Genomic DNA, 19,750 nt, shown 5'->3' on the forward strand with positions numbered 1-19,750 from the left:
GTGTTGTTATTACTTCTCATGTTCGCACCACCGCTCAACTTGCAGACATTTTCACCAAGGCTCTTGGACGTCCTCAGTTTGAGCAACTTCTTTGCAAGTTGGGCATTCGTGATCTTCATGCTCCAAATTGAGGTGGAGTATTGAGAGATGTATATATTGTATTTTGTATATATGGTTAGGATATATTTTAGTTAGGAAAGAATATATTCTTGGAGTAAAGTCTGTTTCTCCCTATTTAGTCACAATGAACCGAATTGTATTCTCAAGCTTTTCAAGAATAAGAAAACTTCAATTATTCTCTTTCATATGTTTAATTCTAACGATCAACAGCGATGAATAGTATGAAGCAGTTAATGTCAATTCAGAATAATCTAAAATCTCTAATCTTTAATGAAACAAGAATTAAAAAATAAAACCATATTAATCAATACCTTAATCAATTAAACATAAAATCTTCTGGACTAGTCAAAAACATAAACTAAACCCTAGCTAGATGATTGAGGCGTCAAATCATTCAAAAGCCCACTGGTTCTCCCTTCTGACCTCCTCCTCTTCCTCAGGGGTGAAGTCATTCTCGATGTTGAATGTCTTGCGGATCTCCTCTGGTGTCTTGTCCTTGATCATATCAGCAACTGTCTGGCAAGTCAAATCCAACAACTCCTTAACATTCAGATAATTCGCAGCCAAAATAAGATCGAACAACGTGTTTTGGTCGACCTTAACAAAGTCAGCGTCCCAGTTCTTAGCCTCATCTTTGTCTTTCTCATCAGCATCACCGTCATGTTTCCTGCAATATTCAATAACTTTAGCCAAAATCTTGCTAGTTACGTTGGGTAAAGGTATTCCGTTATCAGCGCAATCATCTTCGATCATATGTTTGATTGTTTGAGATTGAAGAGCAACAGATTCTTCAACATCAAAAGTTACTCCATCAGAACTCTTCAAGGTTACCATCTTTGGAGTCGACATACGATCAATTAATGGTTGCAACGAAAAAAAACTAGTAACTGAGAAAAAATCTTATGAACAGAGAAAGAAAAGCGAAGAAATTGTACGTGAGAACCAGTACCTTCGTTCACAGATATATATATAGTTTTTCATAAGAAATATAGTTTTTCATAAGAAGACTCTAGAATCATGAAGGTTCCCAATTTGGAAGTTGTCTTCGTTTGGGAAACAGAATATCATGGTAAGAGTGAAACGACGTGTCTTTAGTAGTTGCGTGTTGTGAGTCGTTGGATCTTGGGACTTCTATGACAGTTGGACTTGAAGCCTGATTTTCCGAACACCCATACCATGTTGCGGAAACCGACTAGTCAGAAACAGGATGGTAAACCTTAATGTCCCTTATGAGACTTGCCTCCCCGTAGCCACAACATATGTTGTTTAGCAGGGTGTTGGTGACTTGGATAAGAAACTACTAAAGACCTACGTCTCCCTCTTTCTTTCCGAATATAACTTTACGTGTTCCCGAACGACGACCACCAGAAATATATAGCAGCAATCCGTCTCTGTCTGAATTTATTTTTGTGCAAATCAATTTTTCTTAGTTTTTCTTCAACTTTGTTCAAAATGGGATTGAAAATGTCAAAGACAGTAACATTGAGGAGTTCTGATGGGAAAGATTTTAAAGTTAAAAAAGCTGTTGCTCTTCAATCACTAACCCTAAAGCGTATGATCGAAGACGACGATTGTGATGATAACGACGTGATACATTTACCCAAGGTAACAAGAAAGATTTTGGCTAAAGTTATTGAATACTGCAAGAAACATGTTGAAACTACTATTCCTATAGGGGAGGACGGTAAAATTATAGGGGACGATGGTAGAAAGATCGAAATATTACTTCTGATGTGGGATGGCGATTTTATTAACGTCGATCAAGCTACATTATTGGAACTTATCTTAGCGGCAAACTACTTGAATATTGACGGCTTATTGGATTTGAGTCTTGGGGCAGTTGGGCTTACACTGAAAGGAAATAGAGGGAAGGATATTCGCAAGAAGTTCAATAGTTTAAAGATTGCAGGGTTTCTTTTGAATTGTTTTGCAGGGTTTGCTGTTATCATCTTTATGATAGGTATTGAAAATTTGTGTTATTTAATTGCGTTTTTACTTTTGGGTGTTTTTCTCCTTCTGGACGGAGAATCACAGAAATCCCTTTTCTCTTTATTGATGGAATATTAAATAAATAGGAATTCCAATGCCTGAGTTACCAAGTTATTGTTTTCTTCTTTACGTCGAGTTTTTATATGTGGCTACTGTTTTTAACATAATACAGTTTGCTCTTTTAATTAACCCAGCGTTCTGGAGTTGATTGCATGTTCTTTCTCTTGTTTGGTAACGAACTAAGAATCCCAATATTTACAGCTTCTTGCAAGCCAAAATTGAATTGATTGGAATCTAAACAGGTCTTGGTTACATCTGACCGTGCACCTATATTTATCAGCCATTAATAATAGAGATCATAGTCATACCATGAATTATCTCTACTTAAAAGATGATTAATAAGCCATGAATGAAGCTGAGTAAACTGAAAGTGAATATGCTTGAATGAACCCAAATCTAAATATTATCTAGACAGACGTCAAAAGCAAAATAACTGCATAGTTAGCAAATGGAACCCAAGATTTGTTTTGTAATTTATCAAATTAAAACATCCAGATTCAAAAGGTCCTTGCACTTTCCCCTTCAAAATCGAGCATCTCCAGATTAGGTGCTGTTTTAAGGAAAGCAATCAGTGGTTGTTTTCTGAGTCAGGGTTCAACTTGAACAAATCTGCAAATTCCTCAAGAAACCGACAGAAATGGAGAAAGTCTATTCAAAGCAAGCAGCAAGCAGGCATGCCTGTAGGGTTCAATCAGAAGTGGGTAGATGCTTTACACGTGAAAGCGTCAGAGAATGATGGACAACTAGAAAGACACCATGGAATAGAGAATGGTTTTTCATGATCTAAGAATAGACTGAGCTCTTGAACCTTAAGCCTTATAATTACGGATCCTTTAGTTTAACCCGAGATTCATTCAAGTGTTTATTCCAGAGTAGAGACAATTACTGTTTGTTTGACATATCATGACGATGCAATCTTCCATCTAGAAATTTATTGGTTTCAAAGAAGAGGGAAACCAGTGTTTAAAATCAAGAGTGGGGGATAGAGGTCCAAATGTAGTTCCATTCGTTTAGATAATGCGATATTAAGCACGACATACTTTGATTTCAAGGAGGGAAAGGATATGGTGAAGAAGTGAGTCAGGTTAGTCGCTGATGAAATCTTTTGCCCACATTCATGCTGTCCTGTCCCTTCTAAAGCTAATTAAAATCCAAGATTACGACGTTTCTGCTAAGGAAGAAGATAAACAAATGGGAATTCGAGATAAGCACGGTGGAAAGCTTATCCATATGTCACCAAAATTCATTTCACTGCCATCAACATGGACATATATATATACTGCGAATTTAGTCGTGTTTTGAGGGTGATAAATCGCCCGACCACATATAAAAGATCATGCACAGAACATAATTTGGCTGATAGATAAGAACATAATTTAGTCGGTGAAGTATTTCAGCTCAAAATAAGGCATCAGGAGAGAAAATAAATTGTTTTGGTGATACATCAAAAAGAACAGTGAGAGTTTTAGGTAGCCTAGGTGTGTGCAATCTCAGATTAATGAATTTATCTTTGCTAGCTAAATGGTGATAGAGGTTTGGTGTCGAAAACAGAAATCTTTGGTACAAGATAATAGAAGATAAATATGGCTCAGAGTTCTCATATTGGATCCCTGGAAAAATCACTCAAACCTATGGTGTCTGTTGTTAGCGTGCCATTGCGGAAGCTGCTGGTCTGGTTAGTGAAAATTCAACTTTATATTTACATTCATGGAGTTTAATTAGATTTCGGAATGACATTTGGTGAGGAGAATGGTCATTAGAAAAAACATATCCTAATCTCTACAAGTTATCCCCGGATAAAAATATAACTGTGGATGCCATGGAAGGAGCACTACAAAAAAACCAACCAAAGGCTACTTGACTAATGGTAGTGGCCTATTCAAATCTTTAGTTGCCTAACAATTTATGCAATTAATGTTAGTTGCCCAGGCGTAGTGGCGTAAGAGGGTGTTGTTTTATGTTTAAAGCAACAAGTTCGCACTGGTTAGTTGGTCCCCATGTCTAAAGCTACTAGTTTGGCTAGTTGGCCGACAGATGTCACCTAATAGGTAAAGTCACTAATTTGTGTAGTCGTCAGGTTATTAGCGAAAATATTAAGGCAACAACTATCTTTTAATTGTTTAATAGATTTTGCATTTAAAGATTCATCTAATGGACAACAACATAAAACCACTGGCTTTTGTAGTAGTCGTTTCATATGCCTAATGGTTTAAGACACTAGTTCTTGTCTAGTTGTTCAATAGGTCACGGATAAATTATTTCATGCATTTGCAAAAATATATATGCAACTAAGTTTTAGTAGCCAATCTTTTAGGATACAAAGTATCTCTAATAGTCTCTAGTAGCCAAATGGCTAAAAGCTACTACCATTGCAGCAACAACAGTAGCCAACTCATACATGAAACCAATTTCGGAGTTCCTAAACTTAAAGAGCCACTAGTTCTCTAGATTTTAAATAGGTAATGCTACTAACATCTCGAATGGACCGGTGAGAGGGATGATCTGGGCTTGACCGGTGCTACGGACCCAGGCCCGGAAAAAAAGTCCATCCGTAAATAACTTCCCAAATTTAATGCATTACCAAATATTAATAAATAAATATTAATTGAATTTCTATAATTAACAATAAATACTAAAAAAAGAGATATACTAAAAATAATTATTTATTTAATAACATTCGTTAAAACAAAGAAGTTTCCAAACAAAAAAATCAAGAATATCGTAATCCCACCCGAGATATCAGGACCACAAGACCAAAAAAAAAAGAGAAAGTTCTTCTAAGATCTAAGCTAGATCTTTCTAAAAAGAGACTCTAAATAACAGAAATAATAAATGCATCTAAACCTCAAAATATTCTTCTTCATCATCCTCTTCTAGTTCCCTGTCCGGATTCTCCTCGTCACCTTCTTCTTGACCATCTGCAAAGGCCTCTACATCCTCCTCTTCAGCTTCCATATCACTACCTTCAAAGGCATCTCGATGTTCATGAATTTGACTCCCGTGCACATCAGCATTTTCATCATCATCTTCCGGTTCATCTTCAGATGATAATTCCATAGCCGGCATGCCATTTTTAACAAGATATTCATTCAACCACTTCTTTGTCGCGTTCGGACCTGTTTCTTTCTTAAGCCTTTTGTTTTTCCTGTTCCAAGGATGCCATTCTTACTTTCAATTCGGCAATTTCTTCTTCTTTTTTCTGGTATAAACTGTAGTTAGTTGGATGAGCCTTGCGACGACGTTTACCCGAACATCCAGCATTACGAACTTTGTTAAATATCTCTTCTGGAGTGTCATTAGTTTCTCCCCGATCTGCGGCTTCCTTCATGGCCTTCATTTTTTCCTGCACATTAATTCAAAACACAAATTAATCACAAAGTAGGCAACCAGTTTCAAATGAGTTTGGGCAGGCAATAGCAGGTTGAAGGAAAAAAATAATACTGACTACAAAGTAGAATTCCAGAATAAAGAACCGTACTTAATGTGGCCACAATTCACAAAAATTCCCATAATAAAGAACCATACTTATTCACAAAAATTCTACCAGGAGCAGTTTTCACTTAACCGATGATAAGAAACTCAAAACTCTGATATAAAAATGCTGCATATTTTTCTTCACTTAATCTTTTGGCAGAATGAGCACAACAGTGCATAGCATAATTTTGCAATTCTATCTGTGCAAATCATGATTGTGTAAATAATAATCTATAAATAGATACATATCAAACATGTTTCATCAATGAAGGATTATTTCTTACACTCATTTCTTTGCATTTGGGGTTGATTTTCTTTTCAGGATCATGGGTTCGTCGGAAGAAAGTCACTGGATCACAAGGCTCTCCGGCTTGCAGCTTTGAAATGAAAAACATCATCATATAAAACAACATATCATGTAATAAACACATCTGACTTGTAAACAATATCATTAAATAAAACAATTGAAGCAGGCATAATATATACCAACTCGTATTCGATACTAGTGAAACTTTTGTTGCCATTACTGTGGTTGATACCGTTGAGTTGCTTCGCAGCCGCAGCAAGACGTCCTCTTTCAGAATTTTTCTATCGCATGAGGTAAAATGTAAGTTAATATGAAGTTAAGTGTAAGAATGCAGACATATATAAGACAAAATGTTAATAAAAGATCACCCACCCCAACTCTTCAAGTTCAATCTATATATATAACCTTATGGAAAATCTTCCATAACCAAAACCAAACTCTTGTATATGATGTAAGCTACTTTACATCCACATATAATTTATATTCTAAACGAAAAATACAACAAGAAATGATAGCAAGGGTTTGCAAAAAATGAGTTCAGCTGCATTAGAGTGCCCTTGGCAGTGCATTCTTGTTTTCAAACCAATAATGAAGTGCAATTTTAAGATAAAAAAGAAAAGATAACTTGTGTAATGTTTTCCAGTTCCACATATCATACCTAATTGTCCACTCCCATGACTTAAAAAAAAAACATCATATGTAAACAGTAAGCAAATAGATATACCTTGAACGCATCGGTGGTGAAGTTCTCACACATGTGAGCCCAATCACGTTTGTTGGGGAAATCTTTGGGAGGGTGTGCCAAAGCCTCCAAATGGCCATCTGATCCAGCGAACCCATCACCCCAAGCTTTTATGTATGCTAGACGAATTTTGTGCCTGTATGCCTTATAGGCATTCCTCATCACGTCTTTGATCACTTTGACAGCCACTTCATCATCAGGAACGAGAATAAAGTGGTCCTATATGGCCGAAAACAACTTATTAGAGATAGCAACTAAAAAAATTCTAAACTAAGAATAAAATAAGTAACATTAAGTTATTTATACCCGGACATTCTGGATCACTCGGGCAATCTTCTGTTCAGGCATATCATCAAATTTATCATATGTTAGTGGGCAACTGTCCCTTTGCCTTAACCACGACCCAATAGAGTTTATAAGCTCATGTCTATAGTGACCACAAAATTTTTCTTTAAAAACGTACACGCTTACTTTCTCCTTCCCCCTCTTGGCAACCGCAAGATTAGTCGTTTTCTTTCTTGTGGTACGTTGTGTTCGACCTATTTAAGAAACCAAAGATAGCATACAGGAAAATTATTAGCTAGCCAGAAAAAAACAACATTAAAAAACAAAATGCCTCTCACATAAATATACCATCTTGCAGTGAATAGCCAACTTCTTCATTATTTGCTACAGGAGAATTAGACGCTGATCGCGATCGGTTGGGTTGCGAAAATTTATGGTTTTCAGCTGAAGAATCATGTAGATTGTTCCGCTGTTGTGATCGGCGAGATTGCTGCGAAGATGAACTTCGAAGAGCATTATGCTGTGATTGATGAGATGTTGAACTTTGAATAACTTTTTGTGTTGACCGATGAGATGGCTGAAGAGATGCTTGTGTTCGATTATTATGCAATTGATTTGAACGTTGTTGTATTTCATTCTCTGCGGGAGGTGGTACAGAACGGCGACCTTGAGTTCTCATAGGGCTATGTAGACCATTGTATTCCTTCTCCAGATTTCTGTGTACTCCTGTGCGGTGACCTCTAGGGGATATCCTTGGAGTTTACAGAAAATCATTGTTCAGAGGTGATTCCATTGGATGCACCGCGCATGATATTCCACCATCCCTACTTCTCTCATGCACAGGTGACTCAATTGGTGAACGACTTGGCAGCACAGGACGTGTTCTTCCACCTCCCCTTCCTCCATCCACTGGTGACTCGATCGGTGCATGGCTTGGCAGCACCCGACCTGTTCTTCCAACTCCATTTCCGTCGTGCACCATTGACTGAGCTGCTTGCAAGCGACTGCTAAAGTCATTCAATTGGTGTCCTTGTCCCTCCTTGTTTTTGTCTCCTGCAGTATGACATTTAAGTAAGGCATACATATTAATTGCTAAAATTACCTAACAATACACAACATCGGTTATTGGTTCTATAAGGCAGAATTCAAGAAACATTTGAAAAAATCCCGGCACTCTATTGGGCATCAATCAACAAACACTACACTGTGTACTATTACTTGTCATTGAAAATTATGCAGAAAACGACATGTAAAATTCTAACTCAGTTTACTTGTTCAAAACTGAAAATGTTATTAAGAAAGGAGATTTAGATACAAAAAAAAAAGGTTATTGGTTACCAATAAATTGAGATTGCTGCACATTTCTTGGATTTCCTCCCTGTCGTGTGTACATGGGATTCACAATTGCAGTTGAGGATGCTTTAGCTCTTCGCTTCTGTTCTTTTTGTTTTTTAGTAGTGGATTCTAGAAAACAACCATGCATATTAATCAACACACAACACAAACAGAAAGTTTATGCCTTCATTGAATCATAAGGTTTATTCTTAATTTACCGTATTTTCGGCGCAAGGCGGAATCCCCAAAAAATAGGTCTCGAGCCATATCTGATGAAATAAAAACACCTAAAAATTATTGAGAATAACAAATCCACAGATATATACATTTAAGCACACAATTCAACAACCATTTGATCCGTAAGATAAATCCTCAAAATGTTGACAAAATCAATTTAACCACTAGAATACATATTGAAATCCATTATACCAGTAATTTTTTTAATACCCAGCCATTCGCAAAACTCAATTCATGAAAGGAACAAGTTATAACACTGAGGCGTAAAACTCAATTCATGACAGTATCAAAACAAGAAAAATTTAACCCAAAACATGAAGAAAAAAAACACGAAGATATTCCTTCCAAGATTAATATTCAAAAGAAACATACCAGTAAGAACACAACAACCCGAATTAGATAAGTTCCCTGTCGAAAAAAATACAGAAAAAATCAATTAGGTTTTGATACAAAAAATCAAGCTTAGGGTTTGAAGAGAAAATTGAAAAGAAAATACACCTTCATAAGATGGAGCTGAGATTGGATTGCACTCTTCATGATTTTAGGGATCTTTATATAGCCGAACAGATATACATCAACCGGGAATAATCCCGCCCAAAAAAATTTCAGTTTGAGTTTCATCCCGCTCAAATCAATTTAGGATTAACTGAGAAAAAATTGAATTTTTTTTCTTCGATATCTTCTTTCCAAAAATCTAGAAACCAAGTTTCCCTTTTTCTCTAACGAATTCTCGAACTTTCCCTAATTTTCAGCCAAAATATTTCACGAAATTTTATCCTTCCTTATCTCGGTTCTCTCTGCTGCTGTGATGGAGACGCCCGCCTGTTATATAGAGAAAGTTTGGTGATAATACCACTTACTCAAGATAAAGATAAATGAGTTTATTTTTTTCTATAAATATAGACTAACCGTGATTTTTTCATGGTGAAATCACCATGTGAAACACAAAAATGTGGTACCCACAAAAAATCAAAAGGCCACTTCCTATTGTCTCCCGGTGGATCCCAGGAGTTTCTCTCTTGCGGTGACTTCATGGTGTCTAGCACAGCCGATCTTTTTATTCCTTAAGGATTCTTTAGAATCCCATGAGTGACACGATTCAAGGTCTTGAACCTTCTATGTATCGACTTAATTGAGGTCGAGGGCAATAAATATAAAACATTGTAATACAGTTCCACATTTCTCTCTTTATCTCTTTTTTTTTGTATTATACTAATTTAGTATGTTCATTTAGACTATGATATGTTGGCTACGTGAGCCGGTGATTACACAACAATGCCTTATTTTTATTTTTATTAGTCCGCTTAGGGTTTTTTTTTTTTAGGTTTTGATCACCATAAAGAGAATTAGGCAGATAAAAAGTTCGGAGCAATTGCAAATTACTCTTTCACGTATTGCTCCCGTACAACGATATAGTGAAATGTTTTCAAATTTAAATAGAAAAAGAAATATGTAAAAAAAAATCATGGACCCCAATCCCTTCCCTATCAGGCTACCACTTACATATTCATTAATCTGTCTCTAGCCCAGACCACGATGTTTGAAGCTTGAGTTTTTTATCCTGAATCAATTTTATTTTTAGTATCTGTATGATGCATAGACGTGATGTAAAGTAGTAACTCATACCCTTTCGTTTCAAAAATATAGACTTGTTTCATGTATAATTTGTACGTGAAATCGGCCTATATTTCTGAAACCGAGGGAGTATATATGTTGAGTCATAAACGTAACGTACTCCAGGTTGTTTATGATAAAGGCATCGCGCATGCGCCAGGATCTAATATATACAAAGAAAAACCTTTGTTATGTTTTAGGTTGTGGTGGCAAGATAAACGAAATTGTTATTACACTGTCAGAGAGAGTAAGATAAGAGGTTCTTGAAATTGCTTTTATTCATCCAACCATTAGTAGGGTTCATGATATCTATCATCCGCCATGAAGTTTGGTAAGTACATCCAATTCAATGTAATGTGGAAATAACAAAGTTTTGAACATCAACCATTCGTATTTTTTGATCAAGAACAATAACTCTCAATAAAATAAAATGCTGCTTCTTGGATCTGTTTGTAAATTGAGGATAATTAATCTGATTTTGGTACAAACGTTCAAAAATTGAAGTGACCGAGGTACTTCAAAAGTCGTCTGTGATATTTTAAGTTTCGACCATGTTTTCCAATCATTACCAATATCAAATGTTGGACTCTATTGCAATAGATGATCATTTAGGTGATCTTGATCCAGTAGATACACCTTTTGCAAAATCCGATAGATAATCCGATTTTGGTACAAACGTTCAAAAATTTAAGTCACCGAGTAACTTCAAAAGTCGTCTTTGATATTTTAAGTTTCGACCATGTTTTCCAATCATTACTAATATCAAATGTTGGATTACGTTGCAATAGATGATCATTTAGGTGATCTTGATCTAGGAGATACACCTTCTGCAGAATCCGATAGTTAATCCGATTTTGGTACAAACGTTCAAAAATTGAAGTCACTAAGGAACTTCAAAAGTCGTCCGCGAGATTTTAATTTTTGACCATGTTTTCTGATCAATACCAGTATCGAAATCAAATGTTGGACTCTATTGCAATAGATGATCATTTAGGTGATCTTGGTCCATGAGATACACCTTGTGCAACAAATAAGTACTAATTAAATAACCAGATTATATGAGGATAGTTAATCCGATTTTGGTTCAAACGTACGAAAATTGAAGTCACCAAGGAACTTCAAAAGTCGTCTGTGAGATTTTAATTTTCGACCATGTTTTCCGATCGATACCAATATCAAATGTTGGACTACATTGCAATAGATGGTCATTTAGGTGATCTTGCAGGAGATACACCTTATACGAAAAATAAGTACGTAATAATTAAATAACCTGATTATATGAGGATAGTTAATCGATTTTGGTTCAAACGTACGAAAATTGAAGTCACCGAAGAACTTCAAAAGTTGACAGTGATATTTTAAGTTTCGACCATGTTTTCCGATCGATACCAATAATAAATGTTGGACTACATTGCAATAGATGATCATTTAGGTGATCTTGATCCAGGAGATACACCTTCTGCAGAATCCGATAATTAGTCCGATTTTGGTACAAATGTTTAAAAATTGAAGTCACCAAGGAACTTCAAAAGTCGTCTGTGAGATTTTAATTTTCTACCATGTTTTCTGATCAATACCAATATAGAAATCAAATGTTGACTACATTGTAATAGATGATCATTTAGGTGATCTTGGTCCATGAGATACACCTTGTGCAACAAATAAATAATAATTAAATAACCTGATTATATGAGGATAGCTAATCCGATTTTGGTGCAAACGTTCGAAAATTGAAGTCATCGTGAAACTTCAAAAGTCTTCTTTTAGAATTTAAGTTTCGACTATGTTTTCCGATCAATGCCAATATCAAATGTCGGAATACATTGTAATAGATGATCATTTAGGTGGTCTTGGTCCAGGAGATATCTATGGCCTTGTAAATTTTTTTGTTATTGGGACTTATCAAATGCACTAATAAAAATAATGCACGTACTAAGAAAGATATGAACGTGTCCATCCATCTCATAAAATTGAAAATGTGCTTCAAAAAAAATTAAAAATGTTAAAAAGTTCCAAACTATTCATGATTCAGGTGGTCTCAAGTAATTCATAAGAAACAATGTCGCCTTAAAATACCTTTCAATTCTTGTTTCTTGTAAGTTGATTGATTGTACGGATACTAAAATTTCTGGAAGTCATTAATAATAATAAATACATAAGATCACTTGTATTTGGCTTTTCAATTTCAAAAAAAAAAATAGCATTTGCAGTCGCTGCACAAGATAGCCTGCTCTTAATCATTCTTAATCCTTGAACGATATTTATTTGGCAACAATAAATTAAATATAATATATATTTTACCAAACACGTACAAGATACTAACCTTATTTTTAGGATCTCATCGTTTACCAAACACGCCTTATATCTTACCAAACACGTACAAATTCCTTCCAAATTCCCCCCTCGGAAAATATTCTAAGGAAAGAAAGCTAACCAAATGGAAAGATTTGATACGATCCAAAATTCTCCCGCCTTGTTTTCCCTCCATTATTTTTTCCTTCGATCTTCATTCGCCCCAACTCATTATTTTACCGAGTATTGAGACTTGAGAACAAACACCAAAAAGCAGAGGAGGAAATTGAGCAGGTACGTTTTTTCCCGGTAGAAGTTGAATGATTAAACTTCAATTTATGTGATAATAAAGCATGGGATATCTGCGTTGTATGTCAATTTTATGTTTATCAACTCGAATCGTGTTAGCCAGTCAGTTAGAATGGTTAGTAATATTGGGTTTTGTTTGAATTAAAGTTTCTTGTGTACCATTAGAGAATATATTTATGCATATAACATGTTTGTAATATCACCTCTATTATTTTTGGTACTTGAGTTTCAATGTTAAGAGTTACTGGAAACTTAGTCTTGATGATGAAATTTTAGCAAGAACTGCGAATCCATTTTTCTGATATCTTGTTTGATAAGGATGAAAAGAATAGTAATAGGATATATGGTAGAATATCTATGCTTGTTGTAGTTAGTGTTAGACTATTCTGCCGTCTATATCGATGACGAAAATGAAACATCTGTATTGGAGTTTTCTCAAGTTTGCGTAGCTTGCTCCTATAATATATTTCTGAACTTTCTCATTGGCGATGGCAATGCTAATCTCACTTTACTGTTTTCCAGGGATTCCTCCTAAAGTGCATTTGTAAGCTGCTGCCCAGATTAGATTTAAAGAGATTACCCTGGCGTTCAGTATGGATTTCGAAGAAGATAAAACTATCGACAAGAGTTGGTTGGAACTGCCAAGAAACCATCTTGACTATGAAGCGGGTGTCAAAAATTTCATGAAATTTGCGTGTCGCCACTTAGAACTAGGGGAGGAAATATGGTGTCCGTGTAGAAAGTGCAATAACAAAAACTTACTCAAACCAAAAGGTGGAGGCACATATAATGTGGAAAGGGTTTCTGCAAGGATATGTCCATTGGATATACCATGGGGAGGGTGAGGAGGAGGACTATATGTCTAATGGTACTGTGATTGGGGATGAAGACGACCGAATGAAGGAACTGATAAATGAGATGGTGCCTGATTATGATGAAGATGCTCCAAAAGACGAAGCTTCAAATTTTTACCAGGTCCTGGAAGATGCAAAGGTTCCACTATATCCTGGTTGTGAAAAGTACTCACGGTTGTCCTTTACCATACACTTGCTTCACATCAAGTGCCAAGGTGGTCTGAGCATCAAGTGGTTTAACGTGCTACTGAATCTCTTGATCAAGGCATTTCCAGATGCCAAACTTCCAAGGAACTTTTACGAAGCTAGGAAAACAATCAGTAACTTGGGTCATAGCTACACTAAGATCGATGCTTGTCCTAACGATTGCATGTTATATTGGAAAGATGACGCGGATAGAAATGATTGTCGGGTATGTGGTGTTTCTAGATGGAAAAACGTTTCATCTAATACTAATAACGGGTCAGAAAATAGAAGGACACCGAAAGGGAAGAAGATTCCTGAAAAACAACTAAGGTACTTCAACTTGAAGCCCAGACTTCAAAAGTTATTTATGTCTCCACAGCCTGCTACTGATATGCGATATCATGCTGAAGAACGTATCAATGATGGACTTTTGAGACATCCTGCTGATGCGAAGACATGGAAAACCTTTGATAAGAGGCATCCAACGTTTGCAGCTGACCCTAGGAATGTGAGACTTGCATTAGCAAGTGATGGCATGAATCCTTACGGAAATATGATGAATCCGCATAGTACATGGCCAGTGGTTCTAATCATCTACAACTTACCACCATGGGAGGTTATGCAAGAGCAAAACTTCATTTTGTCTATGATAATTTCGGGACCCAAGTCACCGGGAAATGATATCGATGTTTATTTACAACCCCTTATAGAAGAATTGAAGGAATTATGGTATGTTGGTGTTACCACTTACGATGCTTCGAAGAAAGAGTATTTTCAGTTGCGCGCAGCATTGCTTGGCACTATTAATGACTTTCCTGCACTAGCTATGCTCTCCGGGTGGAGCACCAAGGGGTCCTTAGCATGTCCGTGTTGTGGGTCCGACCCATGTTCAACTCGACTGCGGTATGGAGGTAAGTTTTGTTACATGCAACATCGCGGTTCTTGCCTGCTGATCACAAGTGGCGACAACAGACAACACCCTTCAACGGGGAAAAAGAGCTTAGAGAAAAACCACATCTAATGAATGGGGATGAGATAAATCATCAGTTGGCACATTTTGAGCAAGTAGAATTTGGTAAGAATGCCAAACAGAACGGTCTGACACCAACAGTACCGGTCGATTTTGACCACAATTGGAAAAAAAAGTGTATTTTTCGGGAAGAGTTGCCATATGTGAGCACAATTTTGTGTTTCCATAATCTTGACGTGATGCACATTGAGAAAAATATCTTGGAAATTTTGTTGGGAACAGTAATGAAAGTAGAAGGGAAGACAAAAGACAATATCAAGGCCCGTTTTGATCTTAAGGATATGGGAATAAGACCGGAGTTACATCCGAAAAAAAAAGGAGACAAATTTGTTATGCCACCAGCTAGGTATGTGATGTCCACGAAGGAGATGGATACTTTTTGTAGGACTTTGAAGGATATCAAGGTTCCCGATGGATATTCATCAAATATTTCTCGTTGTGTTAATGTTAAAGATCGAAAGATTATGGGTCTGAAAAGTCATGATTGCCATGTGCTAATGGAATGCTTACTGCCGATCACGTTACGAGGGTTACTTCCTGAGGATGTGTATGGCGCAGTGAGTGAGCTTTGTATGTTTTTTAAAGCGTTGTGTACACAAGTTCTCAACATAGCGGACCTAGACAAACTAGAAGACATAATTGCAATTACTTTGTGCAAGTTGGAAAAAATATTCCCCCCCGGGATTTTTTATCGTGATGATGCATTTGCCAGTTCATCTACCACAACAAGCAAAGGATGCTGGTCCAGTTCAATATCGTTGGATGTACCCGAATGAGAGGTATGGTTTAACCATTTTCTGTATATTCTGAATTCTAAATATTAATGTTAATGATAGTTTTCTTACATCAGTTCAAGAAAACAAATATACGATTCTTAGATACTTCACACACATTTTTTCTGTACTTTTTGCAGTGTATATTTGTACAATTTTACTTAAATTACGCCAGTGAATTCTAATAAGAATTACATTTTAGGTATCTGCGCAAGTTAAAGTCTTATGTGCGAAATAAAGCATGTCCAGAAGGCTCTATGGCTGAAGCATACTTAATAGAAGAGAGCCTCACTATGCTTACGCGATACTTGAACAGTACTTATACAATATTCAATCGGGTCTCAAGGAATGAGGATTATGAACAACCACCCTCACGTGAGAAATTATTCGTTTTCAGACAATCTGGTCGGCCCATTGGAGCTGAAACTTTGGGAACGCTTGAGGACTCAGAAATGAAACAAATCCAACTTTATGCTCTGCAGAATACTACAGAAGTGGAGCCGTACGAGAAGTATATACGTTTTGTTTTGCTTTTAAGGCCAATAATCTTTAAATTGTGTCAATTCAGTAGTTAACTATATGAAGCATTCCACTTACAGTGAACATAGAGAAGAATTAAAAAGGCGTGGAATAAGAGATGCTGACGTTGAAAGAAGACACAACGAATAATTTCCTTTTTGGTTTGCCAGCAAAGTGAGTGCGTTTATATATACTCAAACACAATAAATGTTTTTAGGATTTCATAACCTGAACTAATATATGAATATATGTACATGAATAGATATATCAACTGCACAAAAATGGTATGGTGAGTGATGAACTCTATTCGCTGAGTCAAGGTCCTAATAAAGAGTGTTCGTCTTTCAACGGATACATCATCAACGGGTTCAGATTCCATACAAAAGCGTGGGAGATGCGACGGAAGACACATAATAGTGGAGTATGTATAAATGGAGGGGAAGGTGAAGATGATGATATGAATGATTATTATGGAGTGGTATCTGAAATTATCGAGGCACGCTATTTAAACCAATTACGAATTCTTTTTTTCAAATGCAATTGGCGTCCGGTTGCAAATCAAGGTGGCTCCAAAAGAGATAGCTACGGATTTACTTGTGTTAATCTCAACAGAACCTGTTATGCGAATGAACCATTTGCGTTAGCGCACCAAGCACAACAGGTTTTCTATATGAAGGACATAAAGAATCGACAATTGGAAGTGGTTATAAAAACACGACCTCGCTGCTCTTATAACATTCCAGAAAAAAATTCAGTGGAACTTATTGCACCAGAAAACTCGAGTTCTGATGAAGCGTATCAAGAATGGTATTCAAGTTATTCAATCAACGATCTTAGACGAGTGCCCCAAAAAGATCACAATGAAAATATGGTTTGGGATAGGACTGATGTTCTACCAGAAACCATCAGCCATGACGAAGTAATAGCTGCCATCCAAAGACAAGAGGAGGAGGAGGAGGAGGAAGCTGATAGTGACGCAGTTTACACCACTGACGAAGACGATGACTTTGAACTTGGAGATACGGGATTCTGATAGCCTACATTTTGGGAAGGTGAGGTTTTTGCACGCTATGGTGGAGAATGCACCATAAGAACAATGCTCCAGAGGTGCGGTTGCTACCGTGAATAAGGCATTCCTCCATGGGGAACCTGGTATGCATATGTGGATTCAATAAGACTTTTGGTTAATAATCTAGCGTAATGAAATAGTTCTTTTTTTTAAGCTTTATCCACAAATAATGAGCAAGACCAATCGATTAGCCTTTTATCCCAGTACTCTACTCTTCTGACATTTAGCGAAGTTATATATTTAAGTTACAACCCTAACGTGAAAAGAGTGATTGTCTTTTGTATGCTTGCAATTTTTTTCGCATTATTTATTATTCCTTTCAAATTGGACCGAAATGTTATAATGCGGCAGCCGACACTCAGCAGGCCATCCCATGTTCCATCTGATTTTTTTTTTCTGTATTTCAAATATACGTACCACTAATTTTAATATTTTCTTGGATATTGATATTACGTACCAATTGGCTTGGTAATTGTTAGAAATTGGTTTAGCACTGACGCATGGTGTTTAAACAACTTTATTACTAAATTACTAAACAACAATATCATCTATACAAATGTGATCACAATAACATGCGTGCCTAGATTTTGATCTTAGAGAACTTAGCGACAAAGCTTCACTACACCAACAACTTAGTCATTCCCTTATTAAATTAATATCTCTTCTTTAAGTTAAGCTACTAAGAATCCTAAGTTGTTTCTTGGAAGTAGCTCAATGAATATGCCTACTATAGTTGGCATGGTTAGTTCCCAAAGTTCTATTCAACTAGGCTTTCTGGTAGTTGTGTTATTTTAGTGGCTGAATAGAGGGTTAGGTAACTAATATCCCGCTGTTGTTTTTTTCCAAGTGGTTGAATGTCTCAAGCTACTAGCTCATTTGTTTAGTTGGCGCATACTTATTTCTAAAGGGTTTTAGAAACTATAGTTGCTTACCGTTTAGTGGCTCAAATCAATACACCACCACAGTTGCCTTTCCTAGTGTCTTAAACTGTGAAGCAACTAAATTTTTTCTGTTGTTGGAAAATTTTAGTAGCCTTTGGTCAGTTTTTTTGTAGTGGAGGATGGAAGTTTATATAGGGAATAACCCTCTATTCTAACATGGTATCAGAGAAGGCTATTTGCGACGAGTCGTTTGACCACGCCTTACTCCGCGTCACCCGATTTAATTTTCCACGTGTTAGACCCAACGAGGCTACACGTGAGGGGGGAGTTGAGATTATTAATCCCACATTGTATGGGCAATTTAAGATCCTGCGATTTATAATCTCTTAGGACCTCTCCACTCATTGCCTATTAGTTTTGAGTTGGATGCCCGTATTCTAACACCCCCACAAAAGACCCTTTCACAAAATAGCTCTAATTTAAGCTAGCAGACCTACAAATCGGCATTGACTTGAATATGTGCACTTCTTGTGTTCTTGATTCTTAACCCAACTACAAGTACATGATCCTTCAAAATTTCAGTATTGGTAAATCAGATTCTTCGTTTATAGAATTCAAAATTTCAGTATTGGTAAATCAGATTCTTCATTTATAGAGTTAAAGGAGGTGTATCGTCGTGTACGATCTGTAACGCTAAACATGTTCAAGTAAAACATATTGCAGAAAAAGAAGAACTCGGGTAATAATGGTCGTGTTTTTCTTTGAAACTTCTCCTACACCGTGCAACGGTCTAATCAATTGATCAGTTGCGCTCATGTGCACAATTTTGGCTTAAAAATCATAGTTGGCTGAAGTCTACAGGTAAAGGTGATACGAGTTTAGCGCACAGGAACTGGAATCACACCAAATAAAATATGTCATGAAGACGGTAGTTGGATATGTGGTACGAAAAGAGACATGTTAGAATGCAAATGTATTATAATTCAAAAGACAGCAAACAAATTTATTACACTCAAGACCCAAATAATAGAGTACAACCACATACGTTGGATTTGTATTTCATAATCCAGAAACAGCAAAGCAAAAAGGAAATGAAATTCCATTAGCGAACATATATCTGCAACCTATAAAAATTGCATTTGGCTGCAAATTGCAGAACTAAAAACAATTCAAACTCACGACATAAATCAAATTACAGTTTGGTGAACGAGGGGATGCCAGGTACATACGTTACAAACGATGTAACACTGTATGAATGTTGTTGGCTAGGTACACGGTGTATTCCAAGGGGGCAGTAGAAAACTCTTGGAGATAAGCACTAAGATTTTCAGTAATAAGGAGCAACGTAAGCCGGTGGTGGTGGAGATGGGTTGGCATATTTAGGAGTATACTTTGGTGATTCGTATTTGGGAGCGACGTAAGCTGGTGGCGGTGGAGATGCGTAGACGTATTTAGGGATGTACTTTGGTGCTTCGTACTTGGGAGAGACATAAGCCGGTGGTGGTGGAGATGCGTAGACGTATTTAGGAGTGTACTTTGGTGCTTCGTACTTGGGAGCGACGTAAGCCGGTGATGGTGGAGATGGGTAGACGTATTTAGGAGTGTACTTTGGTGCTTCGTACTTGGGAGCGACGTAAGCCGGTGGTGGTGGAGATGCATAGAGGTACTTAGGGG

At 36.7% G+C, this 19,750-nt stretch overlaps 3 protein-coding genes across 3 annotated transcripts in view; 1 reads left to right on the forward strand and 2 right to left on the reverse strand.

Annotated features, from left to right (window-relative positions):
* Nucleotides 1-510: 510 nt before the first annotated feature.
* Nucleotides 511-1,026, reverse strand: LOC113278558 (SKP1-like protein 1). The gene has a single exon (XM_026527366.1). The coding sequence runs from the start codon at nt 967-969 to the stop codon at nt 511-513; it is 459 nt and encodes a 152-aa protein (XP_026383151.1). The 5' UTR covers nt 970-1,026.
* Nucleotides 1,027-13,553: 12,527 nt separating this feature from the next.
* Nucleotides 13,554-14,825, forward strand: LOC113280713. The gene has a single exon (XM_026529301.1). It carries the CDS (start codon nt 13,554-13,556, stop codon nt 14,823-14,825), a length of 1,272 nt encoding a protein of 423 aa, XP_026385086.1.
* Nucleotides 14,826-19,159: 4,334 nt separating this feature from the next.
* Nucleotides 19,160-19,750, reverse strand: part of LOC113284544 (extensin-2-like) — a 1,541-nt gene continuing 950 nt past the window's right edge. Inside the window, exon 2 of the mRNA XM_026534043.1 lies at nt 19,160-19,743. Coding sequence (XP_026389828.1) covers nt 19,404-19,743 — 340 coding nt within the window. The 3' untranslated portion in view covers nt 19,160-19,403. The remainder of the gene's footprint in view (nt 19,744-19,750) is intronic.

The sequence above is a fragment of the Papaver somniferum genome, chromosome 5, assembly GCF_003573695.1.
Source record: "Papaver somniferum cultivar HN1 chromosome 5, ASM357369v1, whole genome shotgun sequence".
Taxonomy (NCBI): domain Eukaryota; kingdom Viridiplantae; phylum Streptophyta; class Magnoliopsida; order Ranunculales; family Papaveraceae; genus Papaver; species Papaver somniferum.